Source organism: Pelodiscus sinensis, chromosome 3 (genome assembly GCF_052426305.1).
Source record: "Pelodiscus sinensis isolate ZL-2025 chromosome 3, ASM5242630v1, whole genome shotgun sequence".
Lineage (NCBI taxonomy): Eukaryota > Metazoa > Chordata > Testudines > Trionychidae > Pelodiscus > Pelodiscus sinensis.
In genome coordinates, this window is record NC_143054.1 from 139,447,075 (window position 1) to 139,467,813 (window position 20,739).

Genomic DNA, 20,739 nt, shown 5'->3' on the forward strand with positions numbered 1-20,739 from the left:
GTTTAACTGATTAACCGATAAGCTGATGCTCATTGGTTAATGCTATCAGTTAAACTCTGCCCCGCCCCTGGGGAGGCGGATTCACTGTGGCAGCAAAGACTCCTCTGCAAGAGCAGAGCTAACAGAGGCTGGTGGCCCTGCTTCTGGGGAGGCTTCGCTGTTGGCTCTGCAGTGTGAAGCTAATTTAAGCTTTATTCTGCAGAGCCCCCCCCCCCAAAAAAACATGTAACTGCTAAGATTTTTCAGTTACACGGTAACCTTATTAAATGTCTTTTAACATCCCTAACAAGTACGGTAATTTTTCTTTCTATCTTGCTCCAGAGGGTCTTTTACTATTCTATTTAACTGACTTTGTAGAATTCATTGCCAAGGGATCATGAATGCATCTACATTCCTTTAAGATACTACTTTAACTTTTAATGCATTTTTCTTCTCAACTATCTGATAACTGATTTTAATTCATTGTTCTATAAAATGGAGTAATTTCTTTACATCTTGAGATGACTGAGCATAATTAGGCATTTGCCTAAAGTAACTATTCTAAATCAGGTTAGTTTGTTGCTCAGCACACTGCACTACAAAGTCCCTAAAGAAACTATTTACAGCAAACAAGATCTTCCTCTCCCATTTATATTTACACTCTTTGGTGTATGGCCTAACTATTTTTACTTTTGTACAGCATTTTTTTGCTGTTAATGGTAATACATTAATCGTAAACCCACTAAATGGTTTTTAAATTCTTTTTTATTTACCTGGACTTCAGGTGAGGTTCCATCTTGTGCCAGTGCCAACAGAATACTGACACTGGTTTTCAGATGCTGCCCAGAACCTATGCCACCCACATAACGATGGAGACAGCCAAGAGCCAATGAATGACCAGTTCTTGACACAACATCTCGAGCAGATTTTAACCTATCAACATTAAAACACAAATCAAAGTATGTGCTAGATACTAAGGAAATGATTGTCTGAGTGTAAGAAAAACAAAACCTCAGTTCCCAACAGTACTATTTGTTACCTTTAAAAATAAATAAATAAATAAATAAGAATGCAAACTTTCTGGGAAGATATCATTGAAAAAAAAAATCAAAGGAAAATATTTAATAATTTATTATTAACTCCTCATATTCAATAGCTTGTAAAGTTATTCTGATTTTACTGTAATTCCTTTCTTCTGAGAAGTATTTGTTTCCGACATTTTAGATAAGCAATATTTTTATAACTGAAAGGACATGATTCGCTTAAACCATCTCTTTTCTGAACGTTGCAGACCATTGAACACTGTTATCCAGAAAACTCATTGCTAAATTACTGCAAAGCTTAAAACAATCAAGAATGGAAATATAAAGAGACTTATTGGAGGACTGAAGGGAGTGCAGCTGAATCCTCTGAAATAGTGCCAGCTCACTTTTAAATCTTTTTAGATCCAACTGTTTCTCACTGCAATAAGTTTCATTATGAAGTTTTTAAAAAAAATAAACTTTTATTCAAAAATTGTGTGATGCCAAGAAACACAAGGGAACATTGCAAGACTCTGAATTGGGGATTACGTAAGTAGTGATATAAGTTTTCTTATGGATGCTTGGCCAGATTTTAGCCCCGTCTACTACAGCTGTGACAACTATAAATAACTAGCTGCAGTTACCCGGCATTGCTCGAGAAAACTGATATAACTGAGGTGAGGAGCCTGAGGAGAGGTAGGGGGAAGGGAGCTGCATGCCTGTCACCAGCGCCCGAGCCCACCCTCCGCTTACTTGTCCCTCCGCTGGCCTTAGTGAGTGACTGTCCCCACTGCTTCCTCTGGGAAGCCGCTTCTCTCCACACTGACAAGCTCCGTGCAGCCCCGGGGAGAGGTGTTGGTCTCTCATCTCTTCCCTCCCATAGTACCTTAAAACCTTCTCCTGGATGAAAGGTTATCCCATGCAAAGTTTGGTTGCAGTAGCTCTTATAGTGTCCAAGTTATTAGCGCACAAACATACAAACATTCTCCTTTATATATTATAGATTAGGCTGTGCGCTACAGTTGTTCTGCAGTAGTCAGAGAATGAATATCCTTAAAGAAGAAAGTGAAGGGTAATTTCTCTTCTTTCAGTATTTAATAGTTTAGAACCATAGGCTGTACGCAAACATATATTAACAAATAATAAAAGGCCTACAAAAAGTATAGGTTGAACCTCTTCAGTCCGGCATGCTCGGAACCTGACTGGTGCAGAATCAGAGAATTTGCCAAACCACAGGAGATTAATATTGTCTAGCAGCATAACCAACACTTCCACTACTTCCTGGGCTCTTAGAAGACATTGAGGGGTAAATTAGAGTTAAATAACAGCATAGAACACTGACAACCAGGACTGTTGGCTATAAACAAATATTATGGGAGCGTGGGTAATATGGCCACACTCATTATAAATGGACATCCAGCTAACTAAAATCATGTTGGATCACAGATGTTGCCAGACCAGAGAGTGTCAGACTGGACAGATTGAAGAATTTATTCAATAAAATGGATCTTGGAGGAGAAATTATGGACAAAACCACAGCAGTCCTTGGAAATTCATGGGTTATCAAGGGAACAAATGAAGTCTTACAAGCCTCTGTTTTACAATAAACAATTTCTGTTGCATAAAAAAGCCTCCACCTGAGCACACTAGATTTATATACATGGATTTTCTAACGCTACACCAAACTGTAAGGTCTAAGGTTTTAAACTGCAACTTATTGTGATCCTTGTCAATCTTTGTAATCTGTGTAACTCTCAAACTTACTGTAAACTGTAACTTTGTAATCTTTGTAACATGCAGCCACCTTGCTTGTAACTTTCCCTAAGCTGCATTCTCCCCTGAGTGAATGGATAGAGAGTGTGAGTGTGAGTGTGTTTGAAGAAGGCTTGGAACAATGGACCACATGGCAATGACTCATCACAGTACGGGTATGCTCCCTGCTGGATAAAGGGAAGTCTGGGCATGCTCTCTGCTGGATAAAGGGAAGTCTGGGCATGCTCCCTGATGACAAGGTGAATGAGTCACAGGAGCCATTCAGACACTATATAAAGAGAAGGAGCACATGTGAGATGCTCTCTTTTTCCTTCCCCTGATCCAGAGAAGCTTCTCTTCAGTTGTCTCTCCTCCTGACCAGCTTCCCCAGCCATGATGAGCAGACAGACCCTCCAGGATCCACATGCCTTGGCTCCTTCTGCAACCCTGTGTAAGAGTGTGATTGCCTGAGGGCAGGAATAAATGGGTGTGAATGAGTGAATGAATGGAGGGGTGTGTGCTTGCTTGCATGTCTCTGAGAGAGGGAGAGAGAGAGAGAGAGAGAGAGATCGATCGATCGATCGATCGATCTTCTTTAGCTTAAACCTTTGGTGGCTGCTTTCTCCTCTTTAGTTTTACCTAGTGGAAATAAACCCATACTAGTGTAACCCTGGGTGGTCTCCAGTGAGACTATTTTTGGGGTAACAATTTCTAATTCTGAATATTTAAAATCTTGAAAAATGCTTAATATATGAACACATCTCTTAAGAATTGCTCAGGATAATACATTTTATTCCTTTAGAAAAACTCTAACCTATAAACACAACATAAGAGCATGTGGGAAACTAAGTTAAAGCAAAAAGAATTAGAGCTCTCCCTTGGGCTATGTCTAGACTGCAAGCCTCTTTCGAAAGAGGCTTTTCGAAAGATACTTTAGAAAAAGAGCGTCTAGACTGCACGTTGAACTTTCGAAAAAGCGGCTTGCTTTTTCGAAAGAAAGCATCCAGTGAGTCTGGATGCTCTCTTTCGAAGAAGCCCTATTTACATTGAAGAACGCCTTTTTTCGAAAGAGAACTTTCGAAAGAAGCGTTCTTCCTCGTGAAATGAGGTTTACCGCCATCGAAAGAAAAGCCGCGTTCTTTCGATTTAATTTCGAAGAACGCGGCTTGAGTCTGGAGCAGGGGAAGTTTTTTCGGAAAAAGGCTACTTTTCCCGAAAAAACCCCTGAGTCTGGACACAGCCTTACAGTTGCTGAGATCCAGAGGTATAATTTTAGGTAACTTTTGCCTTATTTATGATAGAAACAGAGCCTTGCCTTGAAATGGCATCACTGGAGAAACTAATTATTTCACAAACAAAATGCCACTAAATGGTTAAACTCATTAGAAAGGTTGCAATTAGTTATGCACTTCTGAAAACAAACAAAAAGATTATTTATCCTTTTAGACATGAACAAGTTAATGCCATTCATAAAAAGGAAGCTGAATGTAACATAACTGGATCATCAGAAGACCAATTTCAGTTTTAAAGGTATAGTTCATGTGCTCATCTGAGGAAAAATTGGACATGCTGATCTTTCTGAATCTTTAGTACATGAAGATCTTTGAAAGCCTAATTATTGATGGAGAGTCAGTTGGAGTAAGGAAGCAAGTCACTGTGAGCCAACAGAGGAGCCAAATCCTAGATGACGACAGGAGGTGTTGATAACACAAAGCTACCACATCAGCCTGGGGTAACTCTCCCTTCCCACCACACACATTACACATTTTTAGAGTCAGCCATGTTTATTTTATCTGAAGCCGTTTTGTCATCCTTAACCACGCCAAGAACTATTCATCAATATTGTTCTGGATTTTAAGCATTTCAATCAGTCATTGTTCACTCTTAATAACAGTACACGGAACAACTCAGGATCTGTAAACTGTATGAGGCCTACCAAAGTGGTCAGGCATGAAGGAAATATATTTAAAACTAGCAATATCATATTCTGAACATGAACATTTTCTGAACATGTTTGAATTCTATTTTTATTTTCTTTTTTGGAGCAAAATGACAACAACTTACTTGTCAAAACTGTACTGAGCCATTCTGGCGATGAAAGTTGCTTCTCCAACTACCTGAGCCATTCTGCCAAGTGCCTCTCCTGCTGCACATCTCAAAATGGGATTAGGATTGTCAAGGGCACCCATAACCAATGTCAAAGCAGATTTGCGAACTTCTTCTGGTCCTAATGTGCTTTTATTCTCAGCTAAACCCTGTATGAACAAATGGGACAAATGTTTGACCAAAAGGAATAAAAGTATGTTTTGATGTCTGTTGCTGAAATCAAATTTGAAACCGTTTAAACTGGTATTTTTACAAGAAGATAATTCACAAATCAGACAAGCTACGTAATTTTTAAGTGATGGTTTTATGCACGGAAGGACATAATCTTACATCTTGGGAAAGGGATTTCATTTCTACTTTTCTGCCTATTTCCCAAAGGGTGGCAATCACTACATGGGATTTAAAGGGTTTTCTCACTCTTTTTTTAAATACTAAACTAACGTTATGGGTTCATACAAACAAACGGACAAAAAGAAGACTATGTGAACACTCCATTGACACCAAAACAATTTTATGCCTCTGCCCAAAAAAGCAAAACACCTAGTTTCTTCCAAAACCAAACTTCTTTGATAACTGTTTTCCATGAGCCAGTTCCAACTATAAACTTGCTGAATTGGCTCTACCCACAGATCAAACAAGCAAGGCAACAGCCCATAAACACTGCTAGGCTCTGGTTCCATAACGGCAGTTTTGCAAACACAAAAATCTGAACACTGTCTGGAAGAACTGCTAGAGCAATAGCCTTGAAATGAAGAAAAAAGGAAATCAGGCTCCTAGAATTTTCTTCTGGTCTAAACTGACTTATAATGCTGGATCCAATTAGTCTTCCAACAGCTGGCTTTAAAGGAGACTAATAATTAATTGTATCCTGTCTGAAAAAGACTGTGCCCAAATCAGTGAACTTTTGGGGGTCACTATTAATTAACTGATGAAGCTGGCTGTCATCTTCAAGGTATTCTGGGCAAAGTCTATTCTGTACCAGAAGACAGACAGGGGGTGTGCACTGTCAGAGGAACAAGTAAGGTATGATTTCCCATGTCTCTGGCAAAAAGGTCACTGGATCCTGAAGAAAATGAACTGACTATTCAGGCTATGGCATCGAAACCAATACACCACAACAATTTAAAATGTGTGGGGTAGGGAGAGAGAATCCCAGCAGGAGAAGGCCAAAGAGATCAGTAAAGCAATTCTGTTATCCTTAGAAGGAAAGTTTCAAGTTTATTGGCAGTGGATCATCTGTGGGAACAAGAAAAATATTTCATTTGAAAACTGTTTATCTTCCTCTCAGCACCTCTGGAACATGTCCCCTCGGAATCCTTCTGTACCCCCACTGCTGCGGTCCACTCCTTTGAAGAACTGTGAAAACAAGCGTTCTGCATGGGCTTGAGACAGAATGGCAGAACTCACAGAGCAGTCATGAGAAATTAAATACAACATGACCACTGCATTAAGGGTATCCATGGCTCTTCTCATCCTAGCACTCCACGTGAAGGAGGGAAATTATTTTCTCAGAGCAGAAAAGCAATAATTAACAAATTAAAATTAAAAGTAACTTTGCTCTACAAGTGTGATTCCTCTGCTTGTGTGCACACACTCGTGCTAACTTAATAAGAAGCATACCCCAACCTGAAGTGTAAACATACCCTAAAAGGAAAAGGCTGTTGAAGAAAAACCAAAGACGGCCCACCAAGACAGCCTGGCTACCACAGTTGCCACTGACCTCTCTGAAGGCAAGATACAAATTGGGCATGACCCACAAAAGGGCTAGAGCTAGCTGAATGGAAGGAGTGAAAATGGAAGTCTCATTTTGCCGGCATCCTACCCAACTCACAAAAGAGGGGAGTCAACCCATCAACCTACAGTGTCATTACTGTCACAGTAAAAAACACCATTATATATGTATACTATAATTATACATACATGGACACACATACACCACTATTAAATTAGAGTTACCTTTAGCTAAGACACTTAGGCGGGGAGGCTTTTATTCTCTCCCCTCACCATGGGATCCATTTACATCAGACTGGAAAGCTAACATTTTTAAGTGGTATGCTACTATGTGATATTGCAACAGTCACTCAATTAAAGGACATTTTAGCTATACAAAGAAAATGTTGAAGGTGTTTTTCTTTTTCTAATCAAGGAAGCAGCAAAATCACATCTTGACACACTGGATGGGACTGAAAATGCTGGATGACAACAGGAGCTTGTTTGGTCCCCAAGCACAAGAAATATACTATGAACTCTCAGAAAAAGAATCAAGTTGTTTTTAGGGAAAAACACCTTCCCACCCTTTCCCCTACCCTTCCCCCTCAAATTATAACACACATGCACAAGGGGGGCCGATTAAGAATGAAAAGGCAACCTTAATTCTGGTTTTGCCTAATTCTGGAGTGCTTGACTTTGCAATCTTAATAATGATCTTTTAAACACAGTTTTTGTGTATTTAACATTTATATAAAAGTCCATAAATCTCAGAATTTTACTATCTGCCGGTTACAAATTTTAAACCATTTTTACCTTCAATGCGCTGAGAACAGCAGTGAAGATATTAAGCTGCACAGCTTGTTGGCGGACACCTTTAGCCTGTTTGACGCATTCAGCAAAGTGATCTAACATTTGTAGCCTACAAAAGAACAGTTAACTTAATTAAAAAGACACACAATTCCAAAAAACAAACTGAAAAGATACTAAATTTTGCCTAAAGGGAAAATATCAATGCAAAAAATAAAACAACAGTAGAATTCTTCTATTTGGCTGTGCAATGTATTGGACCCTATGAAAAACTATTCCTGTCTCACCTAGTGGCCTGAGAACATGAAGCTGGGCAGAGAGGGTAAAGACCCCTGTTTAGCATTCTGCTGACTCTGCAACGAACTCAGCTAGAAGCAAGATATTGTCACTTCAGTTGAAATGATTATTTAGAGGGATCAACTGAAAGACAGACCTTGCAGAGGAACCTGAGAACTGTGGGGATAGGAGAGAAGAAAAATTCAATTGCCTCACTGTCCTCCTCCTCAGACACAATGCCAGGAGTAAGGAGAGTGCATTGGCTATTTCACATTGTCTCCTTCTACCTACATGCTGCTACAAAATTAGAGGAAGGAAAGAGATTATGAACTGGATTTGTGCCTCACTTTTCCCCTAAAGATGCCAGGAATAGAGCCACTAAGCTCCTTTTCCAGGTGGCTGTGGTATGGCACGTATGTTACAGAGTCTTTTCATTCAGATACAGGCAGACTTTGTCATAGTGATCCATGCCACTTCCATTGCATAACTGAATTACAGGCAGTCCCCGGGTTACGTACAAGATAGGGACTGTAGGTTGGTTCTTAAGTTGAATCTGTATGTAAGTCGGAACTGGCATCCAGATTCAGCCGCTGTTCAGTTTCAACAGCGGCTGAATCTGTACACCAGTTCTGACTTACATACAGTTCAACTTAAGAACCCCAGGCATCCCCAAGTCAGCTGCTGCTCAAACTGATCAGCAGCTGATTCCAGGAAACCCGGGGCAGAGCAACTCTGCCTCGGGCTTCCTGTAGTCAGCCGCTAGTCAGTTTCAGCAGCGGCTAACTTGGGGACGCCTGGGGCAGAGTAGCTCGGGTGCTGCTGGGTTGGTCCAGTAGCGCGGCCGCTCCTCGGCGCTACTGGACCAACCCAGCAGCACCCCAGCTGCTCTGCCCCAGGCGTCCTGATTCAGCCACTGCTGAAACTGATCAGCAGCGGCTGAATCAGGACTCCTGGGGCAGAGCAGCTGGGGTGCTGCCGGGTTGGTCCAGTAGCGCCAAGGAGCGGTGCTGCGGGACCAACCGGCAGCGCCCCACCTGCTCTACCACAGGCCCCGGGCTTTGCTCCACGTCTCCCTGGTCTGCTGGGGGAGGGGCACTAGCTGCGTCCCCCCCGCCCCCCAGCAGACCAGGGAGACGCTGAGCAAAGCCACGGAGGACCCGGCCGGACCCACGGCGCTTCCAGCTGATCTGGAAGTGGCCGCGGGTCCGGCCCCGGGTCCTCCGCCGGACCAGGCGTCCCGCCGCTCCAGTCCTCCGGGGCGAGAAAATCCCTGTTCGTAACTGCAGATCCGACATAAGTCGGATCCGCGTAACTCAGGGACTGCCTGTACTGCAAAATGTTCTGCATACCTTAACCAATGATAAAAATGGCCTCATCACACATCAAGTTGAATTTTCAGGGCTATATATTAGGAAAAACATATTTTACTTCTAAACTGTGTACGAGATATGGAACGCGAACTGAGAGACAATGAACATGGAGCCCAAGAGTTCCATTTTAGACAGTTACTTTTCAGAGTAGACTGACATTTTGAGAGAACTATAATTCTGTTAAATATAAGGAGCAAAGACAACTGTACATGGAATTGCACACAACTTAGACTGACCTGTGTTTGTAAGAAACATGAGGAAAAACCACACCAAAGAGTGCCACAGAGGCATCAATGACTGATACTCCAAGAGGAAGGGGGCCAGGCACAGCTTCACCAGCTGGGATGCGCAAATAAATGGAAGATGGGTCATGCTCCAAAGCACCACTTCCAGATGCACTGTTTGGCTGAAGCTACAAATAACCAAGATTTTAATACCTTCTAAATACATATTTGTACATACTTACACTGGACATATTTGTACATACTTACATTACACTAGAATGTAATACAAAATTTAAAATAAAACCAGATTACTGACCAGCAGTGAGAAATCTCTGACTCTATTTCCATCTCACATACCGTGCTAGACAAAGCCAAGAACATTCAAAGCAGCCAATTGCTGGATGTGAGCAGTCTTAGTCACTGTTAGTACAGATGAGGTCGGAGAATCCAACCCAACGTGACAAAATTTAGTTTGGATAGCAGCTCTGGAAGCAGCGATCAAGAGAGACATTTCAGAGGAAAAGATTAAATCACCATTCCTTGAGCTTGGGTTTGAGGTGGAAAGGCAGCATAAATCCTGTATCATCTCAAAGATAGTGTTCTAGAAATTGACTTCTGTGTTATAATACAAACATTCTCTTTAAAGTCGTCCTCTTACCCAGGTGCGCCATCAAACAACAGTAACCACAAGTGAAAAGAAGTTGAACTTTCTCATACCAAATATTTATTGTTATTTCAGTGATAATACAAGGTCCTTTCCCTTCCTTCTCCTCATAGGAGCTCAGCTTCCTTGTGAGCTTGAGAAGGAGGAGGCAGCTTCCTAACTGTCTGGGCTTCTTTGTACTGTACCTTTCAATCCAGCCATTGCCTCTGATGAACCCAAGGACAGCTTATAAACCCTTTCCCCCACCCAGAGTGCCATTCTGCTCCTGGAAACAACAGCTCCTCTGCCCCCTGAGTATTAGGTTTTGGGGACACCTGTGTGCATCAAATTAGTCATTTTTGGGGGGTTGAGAAGGAAATTTTCCCACACTGCCAGATTGGCCTGGGCAGAGGGCTATTTTCACCTTCCTCTCAATAGTCCAGAGACTCTGTGGGCATGTTACGTTATACAGTTCATGTCACAACCTAGCAAATACCCAAAGCAGAGGAACTGGGAGCAGAATTAAGGGAAACGTATTCTCTAAAGAAAGTGGAAATGGAAATGAGCCTCCTAATGTCTGGCTCAAGCCCTTTTCCACATTCCCTTTAAACTTCATACAAGATGAAGCCACGGGAAAAGGCTTTGAGTGAAGAGAGGGGAGAGCACTGGTGACAGCTCTCTAGATGGTACGAATGACCCACGTATTAATTGAGTTATTGTCAGATAAGTTTCATTTAATTAATAAATTAACTTGTGGCCTAGTTAAACAACATTCCCAGAACCTTGTCTTTCTTCCTATAATGTCTGTCCCAGGCCCAAAACACAAATGGACCAACTTTAAGAGTTGATCACCCACAAAAATTTGCTTAGAATCTCCAAAAAGAAATATTTCCAAAAACCTTATATTTTGCACATGTCTATAAATGTTTCAAACAGTCAAATTTCCTTCAAAAATATTTAAAAGTTCCTCCTATTCCCAATAAGACTTTTTAGTGGTCACCATCTATAATGGAGGGATATGATTTCACACAGCTGTTTGAAGAGGAAAAATAAGTGCCTATTTGGTATAACACTAGCTGCAAATGTTAATATATTGTGTGACCACAGTTCCATTATAAACACTGCTTCTTTCATTCTAAAATACCTCAGCTGGGTAAAAAAATATGGGACTTCTTGCTAACTCTAGAAAGGTTTAATTAATTGTTTTAAAAGCAAGGATAGCTTATTAACCACAGCTTCATAAATTGTTCATTGATATTTTCTACTCATTTTTTTTGTTTTGTTTTGCTTGCTAGTTTTACCAGAAATTTACACTGCACCTGGAAGGCTATAAAATCTGTAAAATCCTCTGAAACAAGCTTGAAAAATCAGTAGAACTACACTGGCCTTCCAAATCCACGGGAAGAGTACAATTTCAGTTTTTCTGATTTTCTTCAATCGAGCCAAAGCTCAGGAGTTTTATTACTGATTTTTTGTTACCTGATCTTCAATTGATTTATGATCAGTTTCCTGTAGCCAAGAACCAAGAAGAACACTGTCATCATAATGGCAAAGAGATCTAAGCAGTGATGTAGTTGTATTAGCAGAATTGTCTGTCAAAGTGAATTCTGCCACCAGCTCCCGAAGGAGTGCATTAAATGATCCTAGAAAATAAGAAATGTGCATTAAACATAGCAATAATTTTTAGCTCTTCTATAAACTTCAAGGCATTTTACAAATGCAGGAAAGTAACAACTTTCCCATTTTACAAATTAAAAACTTGAATCAGAGAATTAAATGTGATTAGTGCAGGGAGAGTGGCAGTTCTACATATAGAACCCAGAAAAGATCCCTGTCTCCCAAGCCCAGCGCCTCACCCAGTGCATCTTGCTGGTTCCTACAAGACCATGCTCCCAATCTTGCAAACATTTATGCATGCGAATGGTCCCAATGAGTTCACATAAAGTTACTCATGTATATAAGTATCTGCAGGACCAGAGCCTATTTCTGTAAATATTATAGCGCATCAAACAAGCCACAGGAAACAAATGTACTATTGCTCTTGTCCCATCTACTGGTATTGATCTAATAAATTTATTTCATAATGTAATAAATGAGCATGTTTGAGTTTACTAAACTCTGAATTACTTACATGCAAAATGAAAAAAAAAACTACAATACAAAGAGAATTACCTTGAACCAGAAAATATGGAACATTTGAAAAATACAAAATCATGTTAAGGTGGTATTTGTTTCCACAGAAACTGCGTGTACTTTTTAACATTTAGAGAATCTAAACTGAATAAATTATCCTTCATTAGAATTCCCTGAGAAAAATCACACATGTAAATAATAAAATGAGCATTTTGTCCTAACTTTTGAGCACTTGAAATCAATATATTTAATATATCAATCAACAGCTACAGGTTAATACATCAAAAATACAGGTTGAACCTCCAGTCCAGCACCCTGGGGACCTGACAGGTGCTGAACCAGAGAATTTGCTAAACCACAGGAGGTCAATATTGTAGTGAGTGGGTTTCTTTATTTTTATTTTATGGAAGTGAAATAAACAATTAACAATTCTTGCTGTGTTGCTTAATAATATATGACTGTACTGATACAGCCTCTATAAGCCTAGGCCCAGCAAGGACTTATCAGTTCTCTTCATAAAAGTGTTAGTGCTGTTACACAATTTTACTGTATTGGCACAAGGATATACATAGATAACGCATAAAAACCATGCTTACCCTGCTTGCTGGGCTCTGAGGAGAAATTTAGGGGTAAATTAAAGCTGAATAACAAAAGCACAGAACATTGAGAGCCAAGACTGACAACTGTAAACAAATTTTACAGGACAGTGGGAAGCTTGGCCACGCCTATAATAACCAGACATTCGGGTAAGTAAAATCATGTCACGCTACGGATGTTGCTGGACCAGAAAGTGCCAGATTAGAGAGATTCAACCTGTATTTAAATAACTGATTTTAATCGGCAAACATTGATTTAAACAACAGATTTTAATCTTGTTTTTAATTTGCAATTTTTAGTCATTTCCATAGAAAAGGGTTAAGTCACATGTATGGGTGACCATTAAAGCATGCTGATTTGCAACTAAATATAAAACTACTATACAGGAGGCCCCCAACATGCGACCACCCGAGTTCCAACCCCCCACACTTACAACCATTTTTGAAAGTGCGGAAGGAGCTGGAAACCCCCGACTTATGTCCTTGGCTCGCATTTCTGACGGCGCACAGCATCTACTGTAAATTTGGGTTTGAGTTACGATGCCCCTGACTTGTGACACTACCCCAGGAACCAATCGCATCGCAAGTTGGGGGCCTCCTGTACCAGATTTTTTTGCCAAGCAAGAGGGTGTATATGTGAGTGTTTGTGTATATATAAATACGTGTGTGTGTGTGTGTGTGTGTGTGTGTGTGTGTGTGTGTGTGTGTGTATGTATGTATATATATATATATATATATAAATAAATAAAAATACTACTTAACTAAGTGCGTATATTTGTGTACACACACACAAATATACACTCTTAGTTAAGTAGTTAGATACTTACATTTTTTGAGATTCCTAAATTTTACATATTTATTACAGTGAATGATGCATTTATTTACTATATTATTATTAATTTTTTTACTTGTGATTTGTGTCAAGGTCTATTTGATGGGCAATTCAAATAAACTAAAAATGCATAACAGCATGTTAATGTATAATTACTATTACTTAAATAAAACTACCTTAAATGTGCTAGATACACAAGAAAAACAGTTTATCAAAACATGTTTCGCATTTAAAACAAACTGATTTATTAATCATGAACCCAAGTGAATGGTTCAGGTCAGTATGTCCTTTAAGATTTTAGAACTATTAGTTCTCATCCTTTCACATCTAATTATATTCATTGAATCAAATGGAAAAACAAGCTTTCCCAATTGGTTTATTAACTTTGAATGAGCCAGTGTCACTGAACTAACCTAGCCAAATACACAGAAATGAAGGAAATATCGTCTCTGAACTGCAGAAAAGGCTACTGCTGTCAAAAGCTAGTTTAACACTCTGGCTCCACTTGCTTAGCCAGTAACTTCCCCAGTCAAGTGGCCTATCTTTAAAATGAAAGATGCCAACATGTACTGCTGGTTATTTTTCATTTAATTTAAATGATTGTAATAAAATAAATAAATTTAGGCCTTAATGTAATTTTTCACAGTTTCAAATTTCATTTAAAATGCTTATTTCAAAAAATAAACCTATATTTAATGTAAATTTAAGGATCCAATTTTCAGAAGGGGTTTTAAGAACATAGCAACGGCCAGACCAAAGCTCAGTATCCTATCTTCCAACAGTGGCCAATTAACAGAACAGGTATCATCAAGTGAACCATTCCCTGTTACTCATCCCCAGCTTCTGGCAAAGAAAGCTAGGGATATCATCATCCTGGCTAACAGACACTGATGGATCTACTCCATGATTTTATCTAGTTCTTTTTTTAACTCTGCTATAGTCTTGGTCTTCATAACATCCTCTGGCAAAGAGTTCTGCAGGTTGACTGTTCATTGCGACTGTTTACTTGTTTTAAACCAGATGTCCATTAATTTAATTTGGCGACCCCTAATTCCTGTGTTGTGGGAAGGAGTAAAGAACACTTCCTTATTTTCTTTCTCTACACTAGTCATGATTTCACAGGTCTTAATAATATCCCCAATAGTCATCTCTTTTCCAGGCTGAAAAGTTGCACTGAATGATGCATTAATTTATAATATATTATAAATCACTCCTTGTGCAAGAGCTATTTCATACCGTTAATAATTTTTGTTGCTCTTTTCTGAACCTTTTCCAATTCCATATCTCTTTTTTGAGATGGGGAAACCACATCTGCATGCAGTATTCAAGGTGTGGGAGTTTCAGGGATTTACACAGAGGCAATATATTTTCTATCTTGGTAGCTTTGTTTGCTTTTTTGACTGCTGCTGCACATTGAGTGGATGTTTTCAGAGAACTAACCAAAATTATTCCAAGATGTCTTTCTTGAGTGGTAGCAGCTAATTTAGGCCCCATCATTTTATAGTATAGTTGGGATTATATTTTCTAATATGCATTACTTTGCATTTATCAACATTAAATTTCATCTCTCATTTTGTTGCTTTGTCACCCAGTTTTAAGAGGTCCTTTTATAGTTCTTCACAGTCTGCATGGGACTTATCTTGAGTAGTTTTGTATCATCTGCAAATTTTGCCACCTGTTTACATCCCTTTATCCAAATTAGGAATATGCTTAATAGGACTGGTCCCAAAACAGATCTCTGGAGGACACCACAAGGTACTTCTTTCCGTTCTGAAAATTGACCATTTATACCTACCCTTTGTTTCCAATCTTTAAACCAGTTACCAATCCATGGAAGAACCTTCCCTTTTATGCTATGTCAGCTAAGAAACCATAAAACTGAAAACCAGGAAATGAATCATTTTTATCCTTTGTATATATGCCTTAAAAAATCATTGTATATATATTTGTTAAATAAAAAACAAAATACTACAAACTTAAAATTCCCATAAATCCTTTTCTTATCTACATATACCTTACACACACTGTATGCACTGTGCTGTACTATGCAGAACTTCAACTGCTTTGTTTTAACATACATAATAAACCAAATATACATGGAAGATTTGTCACATCTTGGAAGTCTACCATTTCTTTTAACCTTGACTTTAGGTGTGCGTCTACACTGCACCCGTAGCTCGAAATAAGATACACAATTTGCACTACTCAAATTGCGTATCTTATTTCGATTCTTTTTAGAAATAGGCTATTTTGAAATTTGGTGCCTCTACACAGAATCAAATTTCGAAATAACACACTATTTTGAGACATCCATTATCCCTCGTGGAATGAGGTTTACAGGGATGCCGAAATAGCGAATCCGCTATATTTCAAAATAGCGGAAGTGTTCAAAAAACACAAGGTAGCTATTTCAGGATACCGCTGGTATCCCAAAATAGCACTGCAGTGTAGTTGTACCCTAGCTCTTAAATATTTAAACTTCACAAGATTTTGAAATGGTGATTTATTTTCAGCGGGTATGTATCTCAGCAATAACCACCAGAGAATCCATCAAAAAGAATAACAATACTTTCTTATTTGGTAATTCCCTTCAAAAATATATTTTTTATTTACCTTCATACGTTTTTGGAGGTAACAAAGCCAAAATGTCATAAAGTCTTAAACGAACCATAGCTGCGCTAGCTTTAAGATGAGCTCCATGGGCTTTTATTACTGATGGAATGCTACGGTGTGAAAAAGAATAGTTAGGTACAATCAAATATTAAAAAATAATGATATAGGGCATTTCCGAATGTTTTTAAAAATAAGTTACCTAGACTATGTTGATCCCAGGATATTAGAAAGACAAGGTGAGTGAAGTAATGTCTTTTACTGGACCAACTGCTGTTATTGAGAGACAAAAGCTTTCAAAATTAAGCAGAGTTGTTCTTCATCCTGGACTTCATGAAAAGTTCTGTGCAAACCTTGGCTTGTTCACCAACAAAAGTTGGTCCAATAAAAGAAAAAATGTATCTCCCCCACTCAACTTGCCTCTCTAAAGCGAAATCAAAACAGGCCCAAAATATAAGTTTCACAGTAAAACTTTTACAAAGCTTAAGACCAAAATAAGTGTTACCATGAAATTTTTAATAATCAAACTAGAATTATCTTCCTGCAAGAAAAAAAAAAAAAAAAGAGAGAAGGGCATGGGTCTGTGGGCAATCCAAAGACTGCAACATAAGGTCCCATCATGAGTAACTACAAGTAAAATTAACTAGACATATAAGCGAAACTTAGTGAATTAGTTTCAATATATAGGCTGAGTGAAAAGTAAGGGTTTGGAGATTTTTTTCTACTTTTGCTAATGAGAGCCATTGGTTGTAACAGCAATAAGGATTCTTTCAACAATGGCAAATTTAGCCTCAGACTATACTTCTAAAATTATGCAGAAAAGGTCAGAATCTTAAAAAGAAAGGTACTTACTGTGACATCATTGTCATGGCACATTCTATAGGTGTCATTAGTTTTCTGATCACATCTTCAGTAAGGAGCTCAGGACAGTGAGCAACAAAACTCCTCATAGCTAAAAATGTAAAAACATTTCAGTCAAAGTTACATTGCAAGAGAAATGGAAATAAATTTCAGCAAGTAGCCTTGCTATTGATGCTAACAGAAGATCCAATACCCCTCCCCCCCCAAAAAAAACCCTTTTAATAACATTTTTATTAGCCCATATCAAAATACATATCAAATATTGGAAAAGGTTAATTATGTAACAAGTTTTGTGCATGCTATTTTCAATTATTTTTGATAGAAAGAGGTGTATTACAAATTCTCTGTATGAATTTGTTATTTGTGATGTTGAAAATAACATTCATCTAATGAAATAGGACAAACTTTCACAACTTCAAGTTTCTTACCGCACAGAGCTCCAGCACGACCTTCCAATGTTACTTGCCAAGTAAAAGAGTCTCCTCGGGCCTTCTCTGCCTCCAGCTCCTTTAGAGAACGAGGAAATACATTTCGCCATAGCAGCAGCATCTTAGGTAGATGGTACCGAACAACTGAAGGACCTAACCAAGGAAATATTTATCTGAAATTGCAGCATCTATTTATAACATGTAATATAATAAAAAATAAATATATTTCAATGAATAACCTAAGACTAAAATAAAGTGCAATGCAATAGAGATTTCTGAGTACAAATTACTTTTCACTGTATAAACGGATTGCTTGCTTTTTGCACTTGCCCTTGCTAGAATAATAAAAAAATAAAAGGAAGTCACTCTCATTTTAGGTTAAAAGTGTTGTAAATACACTGCCAGGGTATTTTTACTTGTTGACTAACAATTGTTTTTAGAGGGAAAAGGTAGGTGAGATAGATCTCAAAAGCGTGTCTCTAAACAGAAATTGATCCCATAACATTTTTTACTTCACCCACGTTATCTCTCTCTCATATCTTGGGACCAACACAGCTACAACAACACTGCAAACTACTGTTACTAGTTTAACTCAAGGAAATGTATCTATTAGTACTGTGGTTTATTTATTTATACAAATGTTAAATTTGGGGGGCAAATTTAAGAGGACACCATCCCTTTAAAAACCTGGATTTTTTTATAATATAGATTGAAACTTCCCTAGTCTGGCAAGATGCCTGGTCCACCATTGTGAGTAACCTCATGGGTACTCTGGGGCTAGAGCACTGATGGGGAAAAAACAGCAGGTTGGGGCCAGAAGCATTGATGGGCTAGGGAAGAACGGAGCTCCTGCCCCCTGGCAGGCCCAGGGGCCAGAGCAGTGAGGCCCCAGCACCCCTGCAGCTGGAGGAAGGGGTTCCTGGAACTTCTGAGGCTGAAGCAGCAGAACCTTGGGGAAGGGGACAGTGGCCGGGTCCCAAGGGTGCCACACTAGGAATGTTCAACCTGTACAACTAGTTTCTATTTTTATTTTTCATCACATTCTCAGGTTGAGCAAAACATGTTCTTTTAACTAAGCTAAATTATTCATTTTGCAAGGAAAAACATTAACTGGCAGTTATTAACTAGGTATCTAGCTTCAATGTTAAGTTTTTCAAAAAGTTTTAGAAAAGGTTCTGGAAGGCATAAAATCCACAGTCGAAAGCCATTTTTCTTTTCTTTTCCCTAAGGAAAAAAGTTCCTAAAAGGGCAAACAAGATAGTTTGATATATTTCAAAACTCACTTATGACAACAAGTTTGCAAAACTCAAGATTACTTAAAGCAAAATGATGACTTGAGAGGGAACCTGACTGAGAACAGAGGTCTGCCACTTTTTCACCTTCGGTCATAACATAACTAGAAAATTGTTACTGGACCACTAAAATTCAAAGAGAAGACATTAAAAACCTCTCATTGGATGATCAATCTACAGAATAAACTGCCACAGAAAGTCACAGTCAAATATTGTAAAAGAAACGCTGAACAAAAATTAAAGCAATATAAGTAAAATACAAAGCAACAGCAAGTACAAACCTAAAGTCATAAGTGCACCTAATAAAAGCCACCCAGCTTGAGTGCGCTGTAAGGACAGTCTGCTATTTTGAGCAGCAGTTCGTAACAGATCCTCCGCAATACTGACTACCATCTGAAACAACAGGATTAATCATAATGGATTTTAAATATATTTTAAATTGGCTAAGAAAATTGCCACAAAATTACTATTATACATGCTCTACTGTACATTAAAATGTTCTCCAATAAACAAACAAACAAACATACATTTTGTAAAGACCAGATTATTTGTAGGCTGGTTATTTTCTCTTCTATGTATGTGGATATAGTCAACCCGTTTTAGTCATACATTAATTCTCAAAACAGAACGTAATAAAAATCATGAAAAGAAAACAAAGCTGCAATATAACAACTAAAAGCACACAAAAATGACTTTCATTCTTTATCAGTCATTAGTTAGGTTTCAATGGTGTTTTAAAGGTCAACGTCCCGTCAGTCAGTTGGAACTTTTATTTCTCCATACAAATGTCTTTTACTACAGCCACATAGTACAATTCCAGAGATTAAATGCTTATCGTCAACTCACTTTTCCCTTTGCATGAGGAATACCTAAGGGACACTGATGTACTCCACCTAGTAAAGCAGCCATTGCAAAACTGTAGCCACTAACAGCCTCTGGTGAAGTCTTCAGATTGTTGAGTCTTTCTGCACACCTATCCAGAAAGGGAGTCAACTGGTAAGGCAGTGCCACAGCTACACAGCGCAAGCACCATGCAGCAGCTAGTCGAGCAGCCATGCTTGGATGAAGAAGAACTGAGGTTACTGTCTCCAGTAGTCCTGTGGAAAAACAGTGTATGATCATGTAATAAAAGACTATCACAATGTATAGCCACTAAGGTGCCTACTCAGAGCGGTAGAGGTCCTTTTCTGGTGTTTCATCACTTCTGAGTGCTTCATTTTGCAACCTTAATTTTCTTTTAACATCAGTTTGTGTGTGTTATACCCTATGTTTTTTTTAAAAAAGACATTGAAATAAATTCTACCACATACATGATCCCCAAATAGTTCATCAGAAGGATGGGAATCTTTAGATCCATAGCAAAGGCTTCTGACACTCCAGCTCAGTAGCAGACTATCATTCTGAATAGCCCCTAAAGAGGGATGACACACATTTGGCCAATGGGTTTCACAGATATCTGATGACAACAGAGATAGGGCAAGATTTAGAAATCTTGAGCTCTGTTCCAGGTTCCAGACAGCAGTGTACTCTAGGGGTCTCAGACAATTCTATCCTGTCCCAACCATTATTTGTTAATTGTATCAGTTATATTCATACTCAGAAGGATCCCGGGGAGGCGACTTTGCTATGGCAGGGTGCCATTTCAGATATGGGGGGGAAGGCAACCAGTGCATACTGTGATGGGGGGTGAGGAAGAGAAAGTGAAAGCATGGGGGAGGCGGAATGAGGACAGAGGCTTCAGCAGTGTTCCTGAGTATGCCAAGTACAAGCCAAGCACCAAATGGGGAAGTGGGCAACCACCCCATCTGCCCTCTACCCACACACACATCATCTCTATCCAGGGGCAGGAAAACCAAGGTACTGGAAAACTATGTTTTTTGGCAGACAACTTCGCAGTTAGCTGACAGGTGAACTGTACCTAATTCAGGGATGGACAATAATTTTAGAAGGGGATACACTTTGCAAGTTTTTGAAGTGGCTTCAGGCCACACTGCAAGAGGCAGGACCATGACACTTCCATGCTCCCCAGCCCACAGTCCCTGATTGGTCTGGGGTGGAGGAGTGCATGAAGTCTTTGCACCCGCCCTTCCAGAGAGAA

General features: G+C 39.1%; 1 protein-coding gene across 6 annotated transcripts in view; it reads right to left on the reverse strand.

Moving 5' to 3' along the window:
- The window catches only part of HEATR5B (HEAT repeat containing 5B), a 79,015-nt gene that overhangs the window by 42,776 nt on the left and 15,500 nt on the right, over positions 1–20,739 (reverse strand). For all 6 annotated transcript variants that reach the window (XM_075924954.2, XM_075924953.2, XM_075924952.2 and 3 more), the window contains exons 10-19: positions 19,488–19,738; positions 18,923–19,034; positions 17,350–17,502; positions 16,913–17,012; positions 16,064–16,173; positions 11,369–11,532; positions 9,259–9,434; positions 7,383–7,488; positions 4,818–5,008; positions 753–912 (exon numbers count right to left, since the gene is read on the reverse strand). In XM_075924954.2, the coding sequence (XP_075781069.2) occupies positions 753–912; positions 4,818–5,008; positions 7,383–7,488; positions 9,259–9,434; positions 11,369–11,532; positions 16,064–16,173; positions 16,913–17,012; positions 17,350–17,502; positions 18,923–19,034; positions 19,488–19,738 (1,523 nt within the window). The remainder of the gene's footprint in view (positions 1–752; positions 913–4,817; positions 5,009–7,382; positions 7,489–9,258; positions 9,435–11,368; positions 11,533–16,063; positions 16,174–16,912; positions 17,013–17,349; positions 17,503–18,922; positions 19,035–19,487; positions 19,739–20,739) is intronic.